The sequence below is a fragment of the Leucopleurus acutus genome (genome assembly GCF_964270905.1).
Source record: "Leucopleurus acutus genome assembly, chromosome: 7".
NCBI classification, from domain to species: Eukaryota; Metazoa; Chordata; class Mammalia; order Artiodactyla; family Delphinidae; genus Leucopleurus; species Leucopleurus acutus.
The window spans coordinates 114475328-114495895 of NC_139150.1; the positions used below are offsets into that span (position 1 = coordinate 114475328).

The window sequence follows — 20568 nt, forward strand, 5'->3', positions numbered from 1 at the left end:
TGGCCTCCATTGAGGATGCCAAAGAATTTTTCCAAAATACGTTTTTCTAAAAAAACCCATTTTCATAGGTCAGATTACTTTTGAGTAGAAGCCAGTGTTCTTGTGATGGTCTGTAAGTTTCTACAGAGCCTGGTCCCAGGCTCCCTTGTTGCACTCACCACGTCCTGCTCTCCTACACGAGCCCACTACCTGCTCCTCCGACAGTAGGCACGTAACACTCCGAGGGGCACGGCTTTGCTGTTTCTGCTGCTTCCAGAACCTTCCCCCAGATGTGTGCACAGTCTCACTCTTCCATCTTGTTCAGTTTCTTGCTCTGCTGTTAGCCTGCTGCAACCACTCCTCCTGCGCTGTCGATGGACCCCCGTCTGCCGTGCCGACTGTGACCCCTGCTCATTTATACATAGCACACACCACGCCTTACAGAGCTGCAAATCTCTGTCTCTGTCTATATCTACCATCTCTATCATGTTTATTTTCTCTATATTTCCCACTGGAATGTAAGCACCCTAGGCCAAAGTTGTTTGTTTGTCTTAATTCTTGGTACAGACACCCAATAAATAGTTGTAGCATGACTGAATAATTTTAGGAAGTTGGTCTGTTTTCTTAAAAGAACTGATGTCTTGTGGGTTTGTCTGTTCTCTCACTTTTGAAGGTACCTCCCTTCACATCTGGTGGTTTGCCAAGAAAGAGGGCGCATGATTTTTCTTTTGGTTTCACTCTCTGCTCACTTCAGTGCTGTTTAAATACCCTTTTAAATGTGAAGCTAGATGAATAGCTTTTGGCCCAAACCTCAGCATTTAGCATATTTTCAAATTATGTAGCTTTCTGGACTGAAAGTTCATCTTCTGCCAATGTCACCGACAGACTGGTCCACAGATTGGTCCTGTGGAGGCCATTCGTCACCACGAACTGCAGTAGGCACCGCAGTCAGAACTCTTCCTGTCGTAATGTAATAAGACTTTAGTGACGTGGTCTGCATCTCCGGAGTTACAGTGAACCACCAGAGGTCGCTTACCCTCTACTACTCTGCTGTTTCCTGCCTGTTGCTCTAAATGTAGAGCCAGAGAGAGGAGAAGTTGTAGGAAAGGGCATTTTTGGCTCCCTGAAAACGTATCACCCCAAAGTAGAGGTGATGGATGGTACACCCCATCCCCTCCTTCCTTCTCCCTCCTTCCCTCCCTGCCCCTCTCCCTTCCTTCCTTCTCCCTCCCTCCTTCCCTGCCCGTCTCCCTTCCTTCCTTCCTTCTCCCTCCTTCCCTCCCTGCGCCTCTCCCTTCCTTCTCCCCCCTTCCCTCCCTGCCCCTCTCCCTTCCTTCTCCCCCCTTCCCTCCCTGCCCCTCTCCCTTCCTTCTCCCCGCTTCCCTCCCTGCCCCTCTCTCTCCCTTCCTTCCTTATCCCTCCCTCCCTCCCTGCCCCTCTCCCTTCCTTCCTCCCTCCTTCCCTCCCTCCCTCCCTCCCTGCCCCTCTCCCTTCCTCCCTCCTTCCCCCACTGCCCCTCTCCCTCCTTCCCCCACTGCCCCTCTCCCTTCCTTCCTTCTCCCCACTTCCCCCACTGCCCCTCTCCCTTCCTTCCTTCTCCCTCCTAGTCCCCTGGCCTTACATTGACTAGAGATTCTTCCCAGGTAGTATGAACTCTCAGGCCTAAAGGCAGCCACGTTTAATTTCGCTGATGTTGGGAAATTCTCCTTTTACTTGAACCTCATAAACGTTGTAGTGGGCAGTTGAAAGATATCTGAACTGTTACCTCGATGCTGTTTTACTGTCTCAATATTTTTATTACTTTGACCTTAATCAACATGATTCCATTGTTTTTGCAACGGTACTGCAGGACATGGGATAATGTATCAATAATATCGTATTTTCTTCCAGAACAACCCAAGATTGTAAGCTCTTAAACTGGATCCACATATATTACCAGATTATTTGGCAACATGTTTCATTTCCAGTGATTCGGTTTTATATGTTCCGTTTTGTTAGGGGAAGGGTGTGCCATGTAAGAATATGGTAAAATGTGAAATCGCACTGAATCTTAGGTGGCTCTGGTATCTGTGGGGTAAAATGGATATTAGTAATATATATTTGATTGTTTTATATTCTTTTATGAGCTGGTCAGTCAGATGTGGCCACAGGAGGAGACAGACGAGAGGCTCAGGGAAACAAAGTAGAAACTCAAGAGGTCCTAGAAATGCAGGCAGGGTGCACCATGCAGGGCTTCACGAGACCCCAGGATGGTCGGGAGGCAAGAGACACGAGTGGAGGGAGAGGGCCCATGGGAAGGGCAAGGCATCTCAGAGTAAATAGTTTGGGACTGGGTAGTTGGAATCATTCGGGTGGGCTTTGGGAGCTGCGGTGGTCTCTATTTGCCTAGCACCTGGGGTGCTTTAGGACAGGGGAATATTGGCTTGGTGTGTGAGATTCAGGTAAGGCAGCAGGTGGGGCGTAAAGTCGGCATTGGTTGGTTTGTAGAGGAAAGCAAGCTTTGTCAAGTTGTTGTTACTTTTAGGAAGTAGCCCTGGGAGTATCAGTCTCTCCCCAGCCAGCAAGGTCAGGAAAAAATGTTAAATTCCAGTGCACCTCTCTTGTCATCCAGGAGTGTATTTCTCAGCAGGAGCACAGTGTGAATTAACATCCTCCTCTCCTCAGGTGCTGTCGGTGCTCAAGCACTCACTGATCTCCTTCAAGCAGCCCCGGGCGCTGGAGATGCTGAAACTGTACTTTCTGTTCTCCGTGCAATTCTTGGTCAAGGAGGTAGGACCGTGTTTGCCTTTTTGTGAGATAGGATCGGTACCATCTCTGTTTCTCATCATCTTGAACTAATTCCAGCCTTTCCAAGGTTATAGCCAAGGATTCCTACTACTTACAGTTGATTTAATTATCAAAGTGGGCCAGGTAATGAGTACTAATCTCTCTTATGTTGGTATTGTGGACTGAAAAAAAAAAAAGCACAACCTGAAAGTTGAGAATTATGTTTTATTCGGTGGACATTCTTAGGACTTCAAGCCCAGGACATAGCATCTCAAATAACACTTGAGGGAGGGACTGCTCCCAAGAGGCAAGGGAGGAGCTAGGTTATATAGGGGTTTTTGCAATAAAGACCAGGTAGTCAGAACTTCAGAAGATGACTGTTCGTTAAAGAAAGCCAGACATCTCAAGTTAAGGAATTTAGCGCTTTTCTGTGTATGGGAAGATGCAAGAGTCTGGGCTCACTGAAATCATTCCTTTGATCTGCACCTCAGCTCTCTGGGGCCAGCGTCCTATACTTTTCCATCCTGAGTGTCCTCAGGTGCACCATTGCGGGGGCTGCAGTGGCTGAGGGCTTGATGGTGGAGCAGCCTGTCTCCATCCTGAGCTCCCTCAGGGCTCACCATCCAGGCTGCTGGAATGTGATGGCTTGGTGGCTGCAACATCTTTTGCTTACTGTTATGGCAGCCATGTTTTAGTTCTCAGTATTAAGTACTGTTTTAAACTGGCACTTAATAAGCTGTCTATTAATTAAGGTATGTGGTTGAGTTGAGTCAAACTAATAAATTATGTCTGTTCTTTAGGGCTATTTAGATCAAGAAGGTAATCCTACAGGCTTTGCTGGACTTGTGTCACATTTGCATTATCACGAGCCTTCCAATCTTGTTTTCGTCAGTTTTCTTGTAAGAGGCCTTTTCCATAATCTCTGTCAGCCAACCAGGAAAGGTAAGCTTGACGTTTCATACATATGGTCTAAAAACAGCAAAGATGCTATAGTGGAGCTAACACTTCAGGAAATCTTTTTTTTTCTACAAAGAAAATGCAAGTTAATATGTAGATAATTTGGAGATACCAAATTAGATAAAATAAAGTTTTATATACCTACTAATATAGATTACATAGGAGAAAGCCATATTTTGTGGCAACTATTTAAAAATAACAACTTCTTATTAACTTGAGAGATGCCTTGATTCCAGGATTCAGAAATATTAATATATGATTTTTTGGTAAATATTTTTCTAATTAAATGTAATATATGCTCATGATAGAAAAAGGGTATAGGAAACCATCATGTTAAAAAAATATTCACTGTTGATATTTGTGAATATTTTCCTCCAATCATATTTTCTTTGAATATAATCCTATAGTGTATTTAAATAGCTGATATCATATTAGTTGCATGATCTAGAAACTTGTTTTCCCCCAGATTTGCTTTTGTCAAATTGTGTACATTTTTTGTGAATTCCATTTGTAAAGCCCCTCTAATGTTTCATTTAATGCAGTTTTTATAAAAGCCTTTGATTTTTATAACTAAACCATAGATCTTTAAACTATGTCCCTAAAAGAAATATTTCTGTCTCTGTGCTTAAGTTCGTTGTAGTTCCTGATGCCTGGTGATTTTCTTGCCTTTCACAGCATAACTTTGCTTTATCTTCCATTGTAACTGGCAGGGACACTCTGTTTTACACAATGTCACTAGGCTCTGAATGTGCATTGTTCTGTGAAACAAGGATCCTCAGGAAGTTCTGTCTCCCAGAAGCTCTGTAAGAGGAGAAATAATTTCAGGCAACAAGAAGTGCAGTTGTGTTTATTGCTCTGTGTGTGTGTGTGTGTGTGTAGGGAGGTGTGTGTGTGTTTAGGGAGGTGTGTGCGGTTATAGACATGGAGACAGAAGCTTTATGAGGTAGATAATATGGACGTTGCTGTTTTGTACATGAGGAAACAGAGAAGTTAGACAAATTGCCATGGTCACAAAACCTAAATATTGTAAGTCTTGAGCCAAGATTCGAATATGAGCAAGTTATTAAAGGTGGCACTTTTTAACACGACCATGTAACAGTCACGTGCTGTGGAGGATGGGAGTGAGTCAGGGTGATGGGATATATATATATATATATAGTTGGAGTATAGTTGCTTTACCATGTTGTGTTGGGGTTGACAGTATATTAACATGAGTGGCAGGGAGGGGAGGGGAGGGGGCTGGGGGGTTATTTGTGGGTTAGTTGTGGAAACCCTTACGTGCTTGGCCGAGGAGACTGGATTTTGTTTATGAGGCATTGAGATACGATCAGAGGCTTTTGAGGAGGTGAGGTCATGATCATTAAATGCTTAAGAAAACCAATCATAGACTAAAGAGGAAGGTCCCAGGTAAGGGGACAAGGGTCTTTGGTTGGAGTTACAAGAGTCTGAAGTAGAGGGGGAGCGGCAAGAAGGAAAAAGGAGGCACAGGTGTAAAACTGCCAGCAGAGATAGTCATTCCCTAGTCGCTACACTTGTTACAAATTTCTAGTCTCCATGAAATAACATGCAATATAACATTCAATTTGTATTGTTCAATTGAAACATTAAAAATGGGATTAATGCACTTTTTATGTTTATGACAAGATATTTTATTTTGTATAGGCTCGAAACATTTTTCTCAAGATGTTATGGAAAAGCTAGTGTTAGTATTGGCAAATCTGTTTGGCAGAAAATATCTTCCAGCAAAGTTCCAAGATGCTACGCTCAAGTTTTATCAATCCAAGGTAAAATTTATGATTCTGATAACATTAAATAATTAAGATAATTTAACAGATCCTACCGTAAATGATTCCACAGCAGTAGAATTTTATTAATATAGAGTTCATTTGTTTTATAGAAATAATTTCTTCTTCTGTAATCAGTGTTATATTTAATCTGTAATTCACATGTCTCCTCTATAAATCTATCAAAAGATTAAATGCCTTGAGGAAAAATGGGATAAAAAGTTCTGCTCATGTTTTCTGTTGGATTATATAAACGTGTAGCAATCAGTGGCTAAAGAAAAAAATGTACGTAATTATACATTAAATGAACTAATAGTTCCCATCATTGAATCTCTAGTTCTTTTAGCATCTTTTTACCTTGCAGTAGGTCTATGGACAGGAAGCGTATGCTGTAAACTATAATGTTCTCACTGAAAAAATATTAGAATAGTCATCTAAGAAATCATCCCTTGACACACAGACTGTTGTCCGATTTTATTTGCAATGACTTCTTTGATCATGATTCCCTGTCATTAAATCAGCATCAAATATTATTACTAATGTATTTCACTAGAATCTGAGAAAGTGGGAAGGGCTGGTTATTATACCAGTAACCTTGGTAAAGGTGACAAAGAAGAACAAAAAGAGAAGAGTTCATCTATATTGTCTAACATCACAATGTTAAGTTACCATTCTTAGGCCTCACAGAGTGTTCTCTAGACCAGTGAACACAATTTTAGTCACTGACTTTTCATCTTCATATCTTTTTCATCACATGTACATTCTTGGACTATTATTTGTTTTGGTTAAATAAACTTATTTTTCTTACAAAAGACAAGTCAGTATCTCTGTTCTTACACAGATGGTTATGATAGAAAAAAGTACAATAAAAAAAGATTTTGAGTGGAGGCCTCCTATTTCTCTCTCTTTTTTCCTTTAAAGATTATTAGAAATTTGAGCACTTCCAGGTGGGATATGCTAGGTGGCCATCACTCCTGTTGCAACAGAGAGCTGTGGAAGGGATGAGGATTATATTGGCTAAAATTATAAAATGGCAAGAACTTATCCAAGGTGTGATTGGACTCTCCAACCATGATTTTTCTCTCAAAGAACTTGTTGATTCTGGACGAGGTTGAAAGTTGTACTTAGCATATCCAGAGAGCCTCTCTTATGAGGTAAAAAACACAACACAACAATAAAGCTTTTAGTGATTCCATGGGGCTGGAGTGACAGACTAGACACTTGAGAGAGTGTTAACTCAGGATATTCACTGGGTCATAGCTGCATGAAATGTCAGGGTGTTACACCAAATTTCTTGCAGTCTTGTAGCATTTACTAAATAAAAACCCACTAGAGGGAAGAGTTTGAATGTATTCATAGGCTTATATTACCCTCAAGGCATTTTTAAAGCCATCTAGGGCTGGAAGATATAAATGTAGGTTATGAAGCTCTACAGGAATGAAGTGGATCTTTGGGAATCTTTTAGGGCTGAGAAGACTGAGACCCACCAGCCTCATACTCAAAACCCAAGAGGGCTTAAGAGCAGAGATGCACCAGATGTAGACTGAGACTTATTAAAACTGGAAAACAGTATCAATCCACTTCAATCTCTACTTAGACTGAGGTGATCACATCTTCACTCACTTGGCCAAACACAAAATTGGAGAGCTCACCCCAGTGGAAGATAACATTGTTTGAAGTCTATCAGGTCCTTTTACAAACACTTCTGGTGAAAGAAAAAAGAAACCTAAAAAAGTGAGTAAGCGAGAACATATGACCAATTAGCAGGAATGAAAGCAGGCAATAATAATCAACACGAAGATGATTCAGATATTGAAGTTAGAATATGAGGACTGCTCAAGAAAATGGGGGAAGAGATAGAATTGATGAAAGGATGGAGACTTTCACTAGATAATTACAAAATTGATGAGAGAATAGAGAATTTCACCAGGTAATTAATTGGACCGTCCAGAATTGAAAAATGTACTGTCTGATCAGAATATACATATCAGAAGTCAAAATCAGTGAGTTGACTGATAGCTCAATAAAAGGTGTCTGAATTGTAGCACAGGGAGAAAAAAATGAAAATAAAAGCAATAGCATATGAGAATGTGGCTCACATTCAAAAGGTTTAATGTAATATAATGGCAATCCCAGAAGAAGAGGAGGGAGAAGAATGGCCGGAGGGTATTCAAAAATAATAGCTGGGAATTTTCCCAAGCTGATGAAAGACAGCACTCCATAGTTTCAAAAGATTAGTCAACTTCAAGAAGGATAAAGAAACATTAAACTAAAACTACTGAAAGTCAAAAACAAAGAGAAAAACACAAATCAGCTAGAGCCGAAATAGACATTTCCTTGAAAAAAGCAATAATAAGATGGATAGCTGACTTTCTGACCAAAATAATGGAAGGTAGAAGAAAATGGGAATATAATTTTCACTCCACTCTGTTTATTTTTATGCATGAATGTGTACAGATACTGAGCGTATGTTTTAAACATAAGTTAAAACAGGGTAAATATATTGTGATTGGTTTCATGACATATCAAGAGGTTATGCATACCTTATTTTAAAAGTTTTTTTGAGCTATAAGTGATATATAAAAATTGCATACGTTTAATATACACATGTTAATGCGTTTGGACGTATGCATACACCTGTGATATCATTGCCACAACAAAGGCACTAAACATATCCACCATGTCCAAAATTTTTCTTCTGGTTTTATTTAGTTAGTTAGTTAGGAATACTTACCATGAGATTTATCCTCTTAATGTAGTTTAAAGTACACAGTACTGTATCGTTAACATAGGTAGTATGTTGTAGAGAAGATCTACAGAAATTATTTAGCCTGCATAACAATAATTTATATTCAATGAAAAACAATTCCCTATTTCCACCTCCACCCAGCCCCTGACAATATTCTCTGCTTCTATGAGTATGACTGTTTTAGGTCCCCCATGTAAGTGGAATCATGCAGTATTTGTCCTTCTGTGTGGCTTATTTTACTTAACATAATGTCCTCTAGGTACATCCATGTTGATCTCCTTTTTTAAGAATGAATAATATCCCACTGTATGTATGCAGCACACTTTCTTATCGATTCATCTTGCTGATACACACTTGGGTTGTTTGTATGTCTTGCCTGTTGTGAATAATGTTTCAGTGAACGTGGATGTACAGGTATCTCTTCAACATCCTGATTGCAACCCTTTTGGATATATACCCAGATGTGGAATTGCTGGATCATATGATAGTTCTATTCTTAATTTTTTTAAAGAAAACTTTGTATGTTTTTCATAGTGGCTGCACCAATTTACATTCCCACCAACAGTGTACAAGGTTCAAATTTTTCTACGTTTAAAATTTTTCTTCAACCCTTATAATCTTGTTTTTTTTGATGATAGCCATTCTGACAGGTATGAGGTGCTATCTCATGTGGTTTTGATCTGCATTTCCCTGATGATAGTGATGCTGAGCAACTTGTAATATACATGATAGCAGTTTGTATGCCTTCTTTGAAGAAATGTCTTTTCAAGTCCTTTGCCCGTTTTTCTTTTGTTTTTTTTTTTGTTTGTTTTGCTATGGAGTTGTACTAGATTCTTAGGTATTTTGGATATTATCCCTTATCAGATGGTTGGTTTAGAAATATTTTCTCCCATTCCAGAAATGCCTTTTCACTCTGTTGATTATTTCTTTTGCTGTGCAGAAGGTTTTTAGTTTGATGTAGTCCCACTTGTTTATTTTCACTTGTGTTGCCTATACTTTTGATGTTACATTAAAAAATCATGGCCAAAACGAATGTCGCTATATTTTCTTTTATTAATTTTACAGTTTTAGGTCTTACATTTAAGTCTTTAATCCGTTTTGAGTTTATTTTTATGTATAGCATATGGTAGGGGTCCAATTTCAATCTTTTACATGTATATATCATTTTGCCAATACCAGTTTTGAAAAGACTATCCTTTCTCTGTTGTGTGTTATTGGTACCTTTGTCAGATATATGCTGGTAATATATATATGTGAAATATGTTTCTGGACCAGAAACACCGTAATTGCCTTAAAATTGAACAAACTCGTTTCATTTCTAAATACACATAAGACAAAAAATAAATAAAATGGAAATTATCAAATATTTTAGTTAAATGATAATGAAGAATACATACAAATATAAGATGTGATTTATGCAATGATTAGAGGGACATTTATAGCCTTTATAACCACATCTTAGAAAAGAAGACAGGCTGAGAAAAAAATCAGTGATTTGACTTTTCAGCTTAAGGAGTTAGGAGAAAACAAAACAAAGCAAAATAAATAAAACAGAATATCTAACCTAAGGGAAATACAAGAAAAAGAATAATAAAATAAGAACAGAAATAAAGTAAATTGAGAACAATTGTAAAAAAAGGGAAATCAGCAAGGCCTAAGTTGCTTCTTTGTTAAGATTGATAATAAAGGTGATGAATACCCAGCAAGACTCATTGACAAAGAAGGGAGAGAAAGCACAAATTACAATTATCAGGAAAGAAAATGAGACATTATTACAGATCTTATGTAGTACATCAAATGGAAAGAAACATTTGACTATTTGGACAAAATGGGCAAATTCCTAGGAAATGCAACTTTCTAAAACTAACCAAGGACTATATGAATAATTTCATATCTGATAGCCATTAAAGAAATGTAACCAATTATTTTTTTTAATTGCCCATTTAAAAAAACCCAGGTTCAGATGGCTTCAGTGGTGAACTTTTTTAAACATTTAAAGAATAACAGCAAATTTTCACAAACTCTTCTAGAGAATATAAAAAGAGGGAGCAAAACTTAAACTTAATATCAAAACTTGACAAGGACATTATAAAAAATTAGAGATGTATCTCTTATGAAAATATAGATAGAAGAATAATTAACAAAATATTAGGAGAATGAATCCAGTGGGGCTTTAAAGACCCTCACAATTGAGTGAGGTTTATTCCAGGCCCAAAGGGGACTTTATATTGTTGCCTGCTTTCCAAACATGTCACTAGATTCTTTGAAATATTCACAAGTCTAATGTCATTTGAGGGCATACTTCTATTTAAAAGAGTTTTGATTAAGTAGCATGAAAACAAATTTTTAAGAGCAAAGGTATTGGCTTTTATAACACAAATAGGAATAAAAAATGAATTTCACCTGAATTTCATAGATGAAAGAATGGAACAGTTACATTACTGAATAGATAGATAACTATAGAATTATATTACATTGTTCTTTTCAGTTCTTCTAAACTTTCAGTTTTCAAGGATGGTACGTAGATCTCTCTGAAAAATATTTGGCCTCCAGTTTTTTGTTTTTGTTTTTTTTTTGATGACCTCCTTGATGATTTAGGTGTTTCTGGAGGATCTCCCTGAGGACTTCAAGGCTGCTCTAGATGAGTATAACACAAACGTGACAAAGGACTTTGCCTCTTTCCTACTGATTGTTTCCAAACTGGCTGATATGAAAAAAGAACATCAGCTCCCATTGTCAAAAATAGGTAAGTGTATCTTAGCTCCATTGTGGGACAGTTTAAAAAATAAATAATCTTGCCATAAGAATATTTTATCCCATAAGAAGAGTAGAGCCCTGGAAAGATCAGTCTGCCTTAGAATAAGGGGATCCTTTCTGCTCTCTCAAGGAAGGTGGTATGATTATTAGAATTAAGTAAAGGACAGTGGAGAATGACATTGAATAGAGTCATTTATAAACCATCTTGATTAAAGGTTGGGTTTGGGACAAGCCTGGAAAATGGAGTAAGGACACCTATGAGATGAGGAGAAACAAGAAGCGATTCTGTCACTTTTTCCTTGAGAGGAGCTGTGCATGGTGGTCATGAGCATAAACTCTCTGCATTATGACCTGAGTCCAAGCTCTGGCTCTGCTACTTGTTAGCGGTGGGACTTTGAGCAGGGGACTCCATAGTCCTGCCTCGATTTTCTCAACAGATAAATAAGGAGGATAACATTATCCACCTAGTTTGGGTGAGCTTTAAATAGTTAAGCCAATGTCTGTAACTTATCTCCAAACAGCACGTAGCACGTAGTCAACACTCCTGATCTTTGCTCTTACTTTTCATGAGCTATTGGCTGGAAATCTTCCAGGAGAAACTAAACTGGAAACGGTGACAGGGATACAGGGAAAGGGGTGAGCTCTGGGTAGCCATTTCCTGGTTTGGTAACATCCTCAGCTGGAAGAAGTCAGGGAGGAGGACCGTGTAGCTTTCTGGACAGTGTGAAAGCAGGAAGTAGACAGTGGCAGAGGGTGTGGCGAGCATCCAAAGGAGGAAGAAAAGGAACGGGAAGGTTCGGCCTCAGTCACAAACGAGAGCCGACTGTGAACGCGCCCTCCGGTGCTTTACAAAGGGAGGAATGGAAAACATACTTCTTCTCATACGCCATTTCCAAACCTGCTGATGGTGGCTGCTTGAATCAGCCTGTCTAGAAGGATTCTGCAGCCAAGTCTGAGTTCGGTGGGAAAAAGGACCAAGGTAATAACAACGATTCTGGGCTAAAAGAGGATACAATTTAAATTTAGTTTTTATGACCTGTTGATCAAAGCAACTAAAATATAATACAAAAGTTTATACCATTGATAATAGTATTAATAACTAACATTTATTGAATGTATTCTATGCCGGGATGTGCTGCTTACTGTATGTGATCGGTCCTATTCAGTCTTCATTACAGTGTTGGTCCTTGAAAGTTGAATGGCTCCCCTTTGCCTCCTGGTCTAGAGCAGGTGTGTAAGGCTTGGCAGTCTGGCTTAATCTTCAAAGCTGATTTGTGCCCACCTCTTATGGCCAGATTTCTCAGGTCAAGAGTGTGAAGACTCACAACTTGTGTCTCACTTGATGAGCTGCAAGGAAGGAAGAATAGCCATTTCTCCGTTTGCCTGTCTCTCTGGGAACTCTGACGGCAGTTTGCTTCATCTAGAAACTTCAGACCATGTAAGTGGAAAACAAGGCTTGTAAATAAACTGTCATTAGAAAGAATTGGATTTATGCTTCCGGGCAGCTTAGCAAGGGCTTCAGATTCCCCAGATTGAAAAGAGTTTCAGGTGCATCAACAGAAATACCCAGGAAAAGGTGCTCTGGAGGCCAGTTTGTCACCCTGGCCTGAGGAGCCCTGTTCCATTATACAGAAATCCAGGATCACCACTTTTCTGGAGATCGGCAGAGGTTTGCTGTGAAAAGAGCACATAAAACTATCTTCAGGCTTTCCCAGTATTGCTGTAGACGCTATAAATCCCATATATTCTGGATCGGTGGTGTCAAAAATGAAGTATAGAGAACTAGATACATTTCAGATATGCTGGATAACCCATTTGAATGTTGGAATAAACTTGCGGAAATTTAAGTGTAGTTGATTTACAATGTGTTAATTTCTTGTGTATAGCAAAGTGATTCAGGTACACACACACACACATATATGCTTTTTCATATTCTTTTCCATTATGGTTCCTCACAGAATACTGAATATAGTTCCCTGTGCCATACAGTAGGTCCTTGCTGTTTATCCATTCTCTACATAATAGTTTGCATCTGCTAATCCCAAACTCCCAAACCATCCCTCCTCTACCCCCTCCTCCCCTTTGGCAACAAGTCTGTTCTCTATGACTGTGTGTCTGTTTCTGTTTCATAGAGAGGTTCATTTGTGTCATATTTTAGATTCCACATATAAGTGATATCATCTGGTATTTGTCTTTCTCTTTCTGACTTTGCTTAATATGATAATCTCTAGGTCCATCTGTGTAGCTGCAAATTACATTATTTTATTCTTTTTTTTAATGGCTGAGTGGTATTCCATTGTATATATGTACCACATTTGCTTTATCCAGTCATCTGTTGATGGACATTGAAGTTGCTTCCATGCCTTTGCTATTGTAAATAGTGCTGCTATGAACGCTGGGGTGCATGTATCTTTTCGAATCATGTTTTTTGTCTTTTCTGGATATATGCCCAGGAGTGGGATCACTGGATCATATGGTACCTCTATTGTTAGTTTTTTGAGAAACCTCCACCCTGTTTTCAAAGAATTTTGAAAAACTGTATAGACCCTTGTGCATTTTAAATGGACGCATATATTTTTATCATATATTTAAAGTTTCTAATGATATAGATTGCATTTTCAGATAAGTGTTGATATGTTAAAATAGAACCATTGCATCATCCTTTTAAATGTATAAAATGGAATATAAATACTAAAGTGTTTTAACACCCATTACTGTCAAGTTAAAAACAGTCAAGAATAACATTTTTAATGCTTTAAATTTTGATGTAGTTCTTTTCCTCTTGTGTTTAGATTCTGCATCCCCCCACATAATTTTACCTTACTTATCCACCAATTCCCCTTGATTGCAAATCTTCCAGACTTTCGGGGTCAAAGCGATTTTCTGGATCATAACGGAATAAGAATATTCCAAGGACTTTGAATAATAATAACTTTCTGAGCTACTCCCCAGTCATTTTAGAAAGTAGCTGTACCAGTGTGCACTCTCACTGGCCCTGCACTAGAGTTCCTGTTGACCCCATAGCGTTTTCAGAAAATCAGCAGACATGAAAAACTACTGATGTGCATTCTTCCTTTTCTTATTTTCCTTTTTCTTTCCCCTCCATCTTCCTCCCCTTCCCTTTTGTTCCAGTAATTGGGATCCAAAGATTGTCAGAGTTACTCAGTTTAAGCCTTCTTTCCAGACATGCAAGGCACCAGCTCCCTGACACTGTGTACAAAGGTATTTCCTGCACCAATTAGGATACTGATAAAATTTTAAGTTAGCTTTTCTTTCCTAGTGAGCCTTGCTATATTCTAGTGGACGGGTAGTTAAAATTTTTATTGTACGTTGTGAGGCAGTGATGTTCATCGGTGGAGCCAGGCCATCCTACTGTCCTACTTGGGACAGCACTACCTCAGTGTGGATGAGAGACACCCTCTTCCTTCACTGTGAAGAGTGTGCTTTCAACATGTTGATTCTAGGAAGGAACTATGAAGCACAATGTAAGAAATCATAAACTTTCTTTACACATAACTAGTAAATTAAGGAGAGCTCTATTTCTTCAGGTGACTCTGCGCACCATTGGCATTGATAGCACTCGGGCTCCTGTGCTGTGGCCACAGGAATTTGATCACCAAGGAAGAAGAATGCAGCTCAATGCTTATGCGCTCGATTTCTATAAACACGGTTCCTTGACAGGATTGGTCCAGGACAACAGGTGTGTTTTATCTGTCTCCGTCTCCATCTCCCTCCCCAGCCATCCCCAGCATCCCTGTCATCCCCAGCATCCCCATCTCTACCTCTACCTCTCTCTATCCTTTTCACCTCTACCTCTCTCTCTGTCATTTCCACCTCTGCCTCTACCTCTAGTTCTATTTCTATATCCGTCTTCATCTGCATCTTTACATCTAATAAATGAATGTAATGAATATTAGGCAAACACCTTCTTATAATTTCAAGTATAGGTTAATCATGCGAAACATACTGAAATTTTTTCTTACAGACTAAGGGCAAGAGAAAATACATTTGGTGGTATTGTTGTTCGTGTTTGACCAGCAAAATCTTGAGACTTAGGCTGACTCACTTGACTTAAAGATTTACACTACAGTTACCAATATTTGCACATGTTCACAGATGTTTTTTATTTAGTACTATTTATTGATTATCATATATTTAAAAATGGATAACAATAACAAATAATGCCATGCTCTGCATCGTCTGACAGAAGTATATGAAAAGAATATAATTCACACATCTGAGGACTGAGACTATGACAGTTGTTTTAACTCCTTGGCAGGGAAACCATTTTCAAAAACAGTGTGCAGGGATTTACTGGGAATGGAGAAATTGGCCCAGTCACTGAGCACATGGACGTGTGTGTGGGTGTGTTGGGGGAGGAGAATTCTGTCACACCATGGGGAATTCAGTGTGCATTTTAAATACATTTTGAACAATCTTTAGTGAATTCAAGTATTTAAAACTTCTGACCCTCTTGAGAAACACTGATCATTTTTGACAGTAGGACTCATTATTGTGAATAAAGTAGTTGTGGTACCAGTGAGTAATTCACTTGGTTCTTCTCTTTGACTCTCTGGCCCCATCCACGCTCCTGATCTTGACTTTGTGACTTGGGTTTCTCCTAGAAGGTCAGCGTCCCATGTTCATTGATTATCTCTGGTTGTGAACTTGTGACTGGAGTTCATAATTGTCATTCTCACAGATTAAATCATCTGGGAGTCTTTGGTAGAAATGATTTTAGTAAATACATCTTGACAGACAAAAGTAATCCATTAATGACCAATCCAACATTTCAATATGAAATAAATTCTTTAATGTTTTTATACCATTAATTTTCAAAATGTTGTTTTGTTTAGGATAAATGAAGGAGCTGCTTATCAGTTATTGAAAGATTTTTCCCTCACCATTAAATCTATCAGGTATGTTATACATTTTAAATAGTGATTTCATATTTTCTAATAATTTAAGGGTAATTTGAAAAATGTTGAGTTCATACTTAAAGGTGCCCCTGAGCCTCTTAGGTGCGAAGCATTTCAACTCCCCAGAGACTTTGCAGACCTTCTCCTCAACTGTTGCATTGTTTGTATAATAGAACTAATTCCAAAATCCATGAACTTTCACCTAGACCAGAGCCTCAGCCCAGGCACTTTAGACCAACAGGCAGCAGTATCCCAAAGCTTCAAGAATCCCTAGACCCTCATGTTCTCAGTTTCCACAACCAAGGTTTCCATTTTAGTTAATGATATGTAAAAACATAGGCGGGAGGATGAGATCTGGGGACTGAGAACAAAAACCAGTGAGTTAGATGGTATGCGTCACATTATATCACTTGAATATTGTTCAGGAGAAATGTCCAGGAGTCACAATTGTGAGTCTGTAACTAGGAGGAAATTCAGTATTGTGGGTACAGAGCTGGTCATTCTTTGCGGTAGGTCAATGAAAACACCAGGGGAAAACTGGATCTCTAGTGGAATCAAGGCAGGTACAGATTACAAAAGGCTGATGAAAGGTCAGGTCCTGACTGTTCCCATTCCTTGATGAGCCCAGCTGCACTGTCCATTCTTGGATTTCCTCTCTCCATTCTCGTCACCTGTGTATCAGTTCCTTATTGCTGCTGTAACAAATGACCACAAACATAGTGTTTAAAGCAACACATCTTTAGTGTCTACAGTTCTGGAGGCCAGAGGTTCAAAATGGGTCTCACTGGGCTGAAATCAAGGTGTTGTCAAGGCTGCATTCCTTTCTGGAGCCTCTGGGACAATCTATTTGATTGTCCTTTCCAGCTTATAGATGCTTTGATTTTGGCCCCTTCTGTCTTCAAAGCCAGCATTGGGAGGCAGATTCTTACATCAGGTCACTCTGACATTCACTCTCTCCTGCCCCCTGTCTTCCACTTAGAATGACCTTTGTGACAACAGTGGGCCACCCAGATAATCCAGGTTAATTTCCCCACCTCAAGGTCAGCCAATTAGCAACTTCAATTCCATTTACAGCCTTAATTCTCCTTTGCCATGTAACCTAAGGATTTATAAATTTCTAGGGATTAGGACATGGATATCTTTGTGGGCCATTATTTTGTTTATCACACCCTGTTTTCTTAATTTTCTCATAGATCTAGGTAAAGGGAGGATTGTTTTGCTTTTTGTAGAGGTAGTTGCCTGTGGGTTTAAGTATATACTGAAAAAAAAACAACCCCACAAAATGACTCCGTAAAAAAAAAATGTGGGGAAAAAGAAGGAGATTTGTGTTGCTATTATTGAAGGGAGGAGGGATCTGGTTACATGGGAGTTGGTGGCCATTAAAATCCTCTTGGGGGCTTCCCTGGTGGCGCAGTGGTTGAGAGTCCACCTGCCGATGCAGGGGACACGGGTTCGCACCCCGGTCTGGGAAGATCCCACATGCCGCCGAGTGGCTGGGCCCATGAGCCATGGCCGCTGAGCCTGCGCTTCCGGAGCCTGTGCTCCGCAACGGGAGAGGCCACAGTGGTGAGAGGCCCGTGTACTGCAAAAAAAAAAAAAACAACAAAAATCCTCTTGGTAAAATACAGGGAGGGGAGCTGCATGGTGATTGTGTTGATTGATTGATTCGTTGACAAGATTTTTTTTGTTTTTTAGATAAATATGTTCCTTATGATTCTTTTCCTCATTTTGCTCACATTTCATCATCTAGTGGGATGTACTTAGTTCTACCCCCTGGGGAAAGCCCTTCTTATGATACCGACTCTCAGTAGAATGGGTGAGTTTTATGTGTATCTGTATTTCCATTTACAGTGTTTCTTTGCGTGAACTATGTGAAAATGAAGAGGACAACGTGGTCTTAGCATTTGAACAACTGAGTGAAACCTTTAGTAAAAAATTTAAGAACATTTGAAAATGAAGTCTATCCAAACTAATTAAAAGATTGCCTTGGGCATTTTAAAAGTCATATTTTATGATTCTCATGCTTTTTGTTGGGAATACATATATGATGAAGTAGAAAGGGAAGCAGTTTGGAGTCAGGGTTCTGATCAAACTTGCCTTGCTCTCCTGTGAGCATCCTTGGATGAATCACTTAGTATCTCTAAACCTTGGCTTCTTTGTATCGTTTACTAACAATGGTTATGTCTCAGCTAGTCTGTAGATTGATTGAGAAATGCAAGGATTTTATATGAGATTGAAGAACAATGTTTGCTCTGTGAGGCCTAAACAAATATTACATTCTCAACAATTTTCTCCTCAATGTTATAATTTGTAAAAAGTCTATTAAGGCTAGAATAAACGATTACAGTATCCTGACATTGAATTATATTCTGTCTATTTAATTTAAATGTGATTCCATGGCTTAGATATGGCTGTTGGAAGAGTACCTTTTAGTGAACTTAAACTAGTTTTTATAAAACATGATGGGAGTTTGGTATAAATTCCATGGTGCTTTAAATAAAACATACCTGATGATTTGGCTTGATTTTAATTCTACATAAGTAACGGAAAAACCACGAACAAATAAAATGGGTTTAATCTATTTGCCGTTGGTCTCTTTGTGTTAAATTCACACGTCTTTCCATCCTCTTGCATACACATTTGCATTTTATAGAAGATAGTTCATATATAGTCACTTTCCTGCCCCAGCCTAACCTCAGATTATCATTCTAGATCCTATTTTAGACCCTAAACTTGAACAGAGCATTTTTTCCTCAGGGCAAGGTCTGCTGTCTCCTACTATCAAGACGTCTTACTGAAAGATGATCCATTGTGTGGCATTATTTATACACAGATTACATCGGCTTAGAAAACCCCTGTGGTTCATTTTGTCTGGAGATAGAAGAATACTCTTTTCCCTGGAACTGACCCATCCTTGCATGTGCCGTGTTAAGGGTCCCTCCTTTCTTTGGTGAAACCGATTTTCATTATTTTAAAACATGCAATACAACAATTTCTGAACACCCAGACATTTGGAAACCAAAGCAGTGTTTTTACTGCCCCTTAATCTCTACCAAACAGAATCCAACAACACAGTGAAAGGATCACACACCATGATTGAGTGGGATTTATCCCAGGAATACAAAGGTTCTTCAATATATGCAAATCAATCAGTGTGATACACCATATAAACAAATTAAGGAATAAAAGCCATATGATCATCTCAATAGATGCAAAAAAAAACTTTTGACAAAATACAACACCCATTTATTATGAAAACTCTCCAGAAAATGGGCATAGAGGGAACCTACCTCAACATAATAAAGACCAGATATGACAAACCCACAGCAAACATCATTCTCAATGGAGAAAAACTGAAAGCATTTCCACTAAGATCAGGAACAAGACATGGATGTCCACTCTCGCCACTCTTAATTCAATATAGTTTTGCAAGTTCTAACCACAGCAATCAGAGAAGAAAAAGGAATAAAAGGAATACAAATTGGAAAAGAAGAAGTAAAACTACCACTGTTTGCAGATGACATGATACTGTACATAGAAAATCGTAAAGATGCCACCAGAAAACTACTAGAACTAATCAATGAATTTGATAATCTTGTAGGATACAAAATTAATGCACAGAAATCTTTGGCATTCCTATACACTAACAATGAAAATTCAGAATGAGAAATTAAGGAAACAATCCCATTTACCACCACAACAAAAAGAATAAAATACCTAGGAATAAACCTACCTAAGGAGGCAAAAGACTCAGGAAACTATAAAACACTGATGAAAGAAATCAAAGATGACATAAACAGATGGAGAAATATACCATGTTCTTGGTTTGGAAGAATCAATATTGTGAAAATGACTGTACTACCCAAAGCAAATCTACAGATTCAGTGCAATCCCTATCAAACTACCAATGGCATTCTTCACAGAATGAGAGCAAAAAATTTTACAGTTTGTATGGAAACACGAAAGACCCTGAATACCCAAAGCAATCTTGAGAAAGAAAAATGGAGCTGGAGGAATCAGACTCCCCACCTTCAAACTGTACTACAAAGCTACAGTAATGAAGACAGTATGGTACCGACGCAAAAGCAAATATAGATCAATGGTACAAGGTAGAAAGCCCAGAGATAAACCCACACACCTGTGGTCACCTAATTTATGACAACAAGGGCAAAAACATACAATGGAGAAAAGGCAGCCTCTTCAATAAGTGGTGCTGGGAAAATTGGACAGCTACATGTAAAAGAATGAAATTATAACACTACCTAATACCATACACAAAACTAAACTCAAAATGGATTAAAAACCTAAGACTGGACACTCTAAAACTCTTAGAGGAAAACACACTTTGACATAAACCACAGCAAGATCTTTTTTGACCCACCTCCTAGAATAATGAAAATAAAAACAAAAATAAACAAATGGGACCAAGTTAAACTTAAAAGCTTTCACACAGCAAAGGAAACCATAAACAAGACAAAAAGACTATCCTCAGAATGGGAGAAAATATTTGCAAATGAAGCATCGGACAAAGGGTTAATCTGCAAAATATACAAACAGCTCATGGAGCTCAATATCAAAAATACAACCCAATTAAAAAATAGGCAAAAGACCTAAGTAGACATTTCTCCAGAGAAGACATACAGATGGCCAAGAGGCA

At 38.7% G+C, this 20568-nt stretch overlaps 1 protein-coding gene across 1 annotated transcript in view; it reads left to right on the plus strand.

Moving 5' to 3' along the window:
• DDX60 (DExD/H-box helicase 60) overlaps positions 1-18396 on the plus strand; it is a gene marked incomplete at its 5' end in the record, with an annotated part of 77410 nt that extends 59014 nt beyond the window's left edge. Inside the window, 8 exons of the mRNA XM_082842372.1 lie at positions 2644-2748; positions 3546-3687; positions 5365-5486; positions 10834-10981; positions 12288-12430; positions 14541-14692; positions 15849-15911; positions 17763-18396. Of these exons, the coding sequence (XP_082698498.1) occupies positions 2644-2748; positions 3546-3687; positions 5365-5486; positions 10834-10981; positions 12288-12430; positions 14541-14692; positions 15849-15911; positions 17763-17862 (975 nt within the window). The 3' untranslated portion in view covers positions 17863-18396. The remainder of the gene's footprint in view (positions 1-2643; positions 2749-3545; positions 3688-5364; positions 5487-10833; positions 10982-12287; positions 12431-14540; positions 14693-15848; positions 15912-17762) is intronic.
• Positions 18397-20568: the final 2172 nt, after the last annotated feature.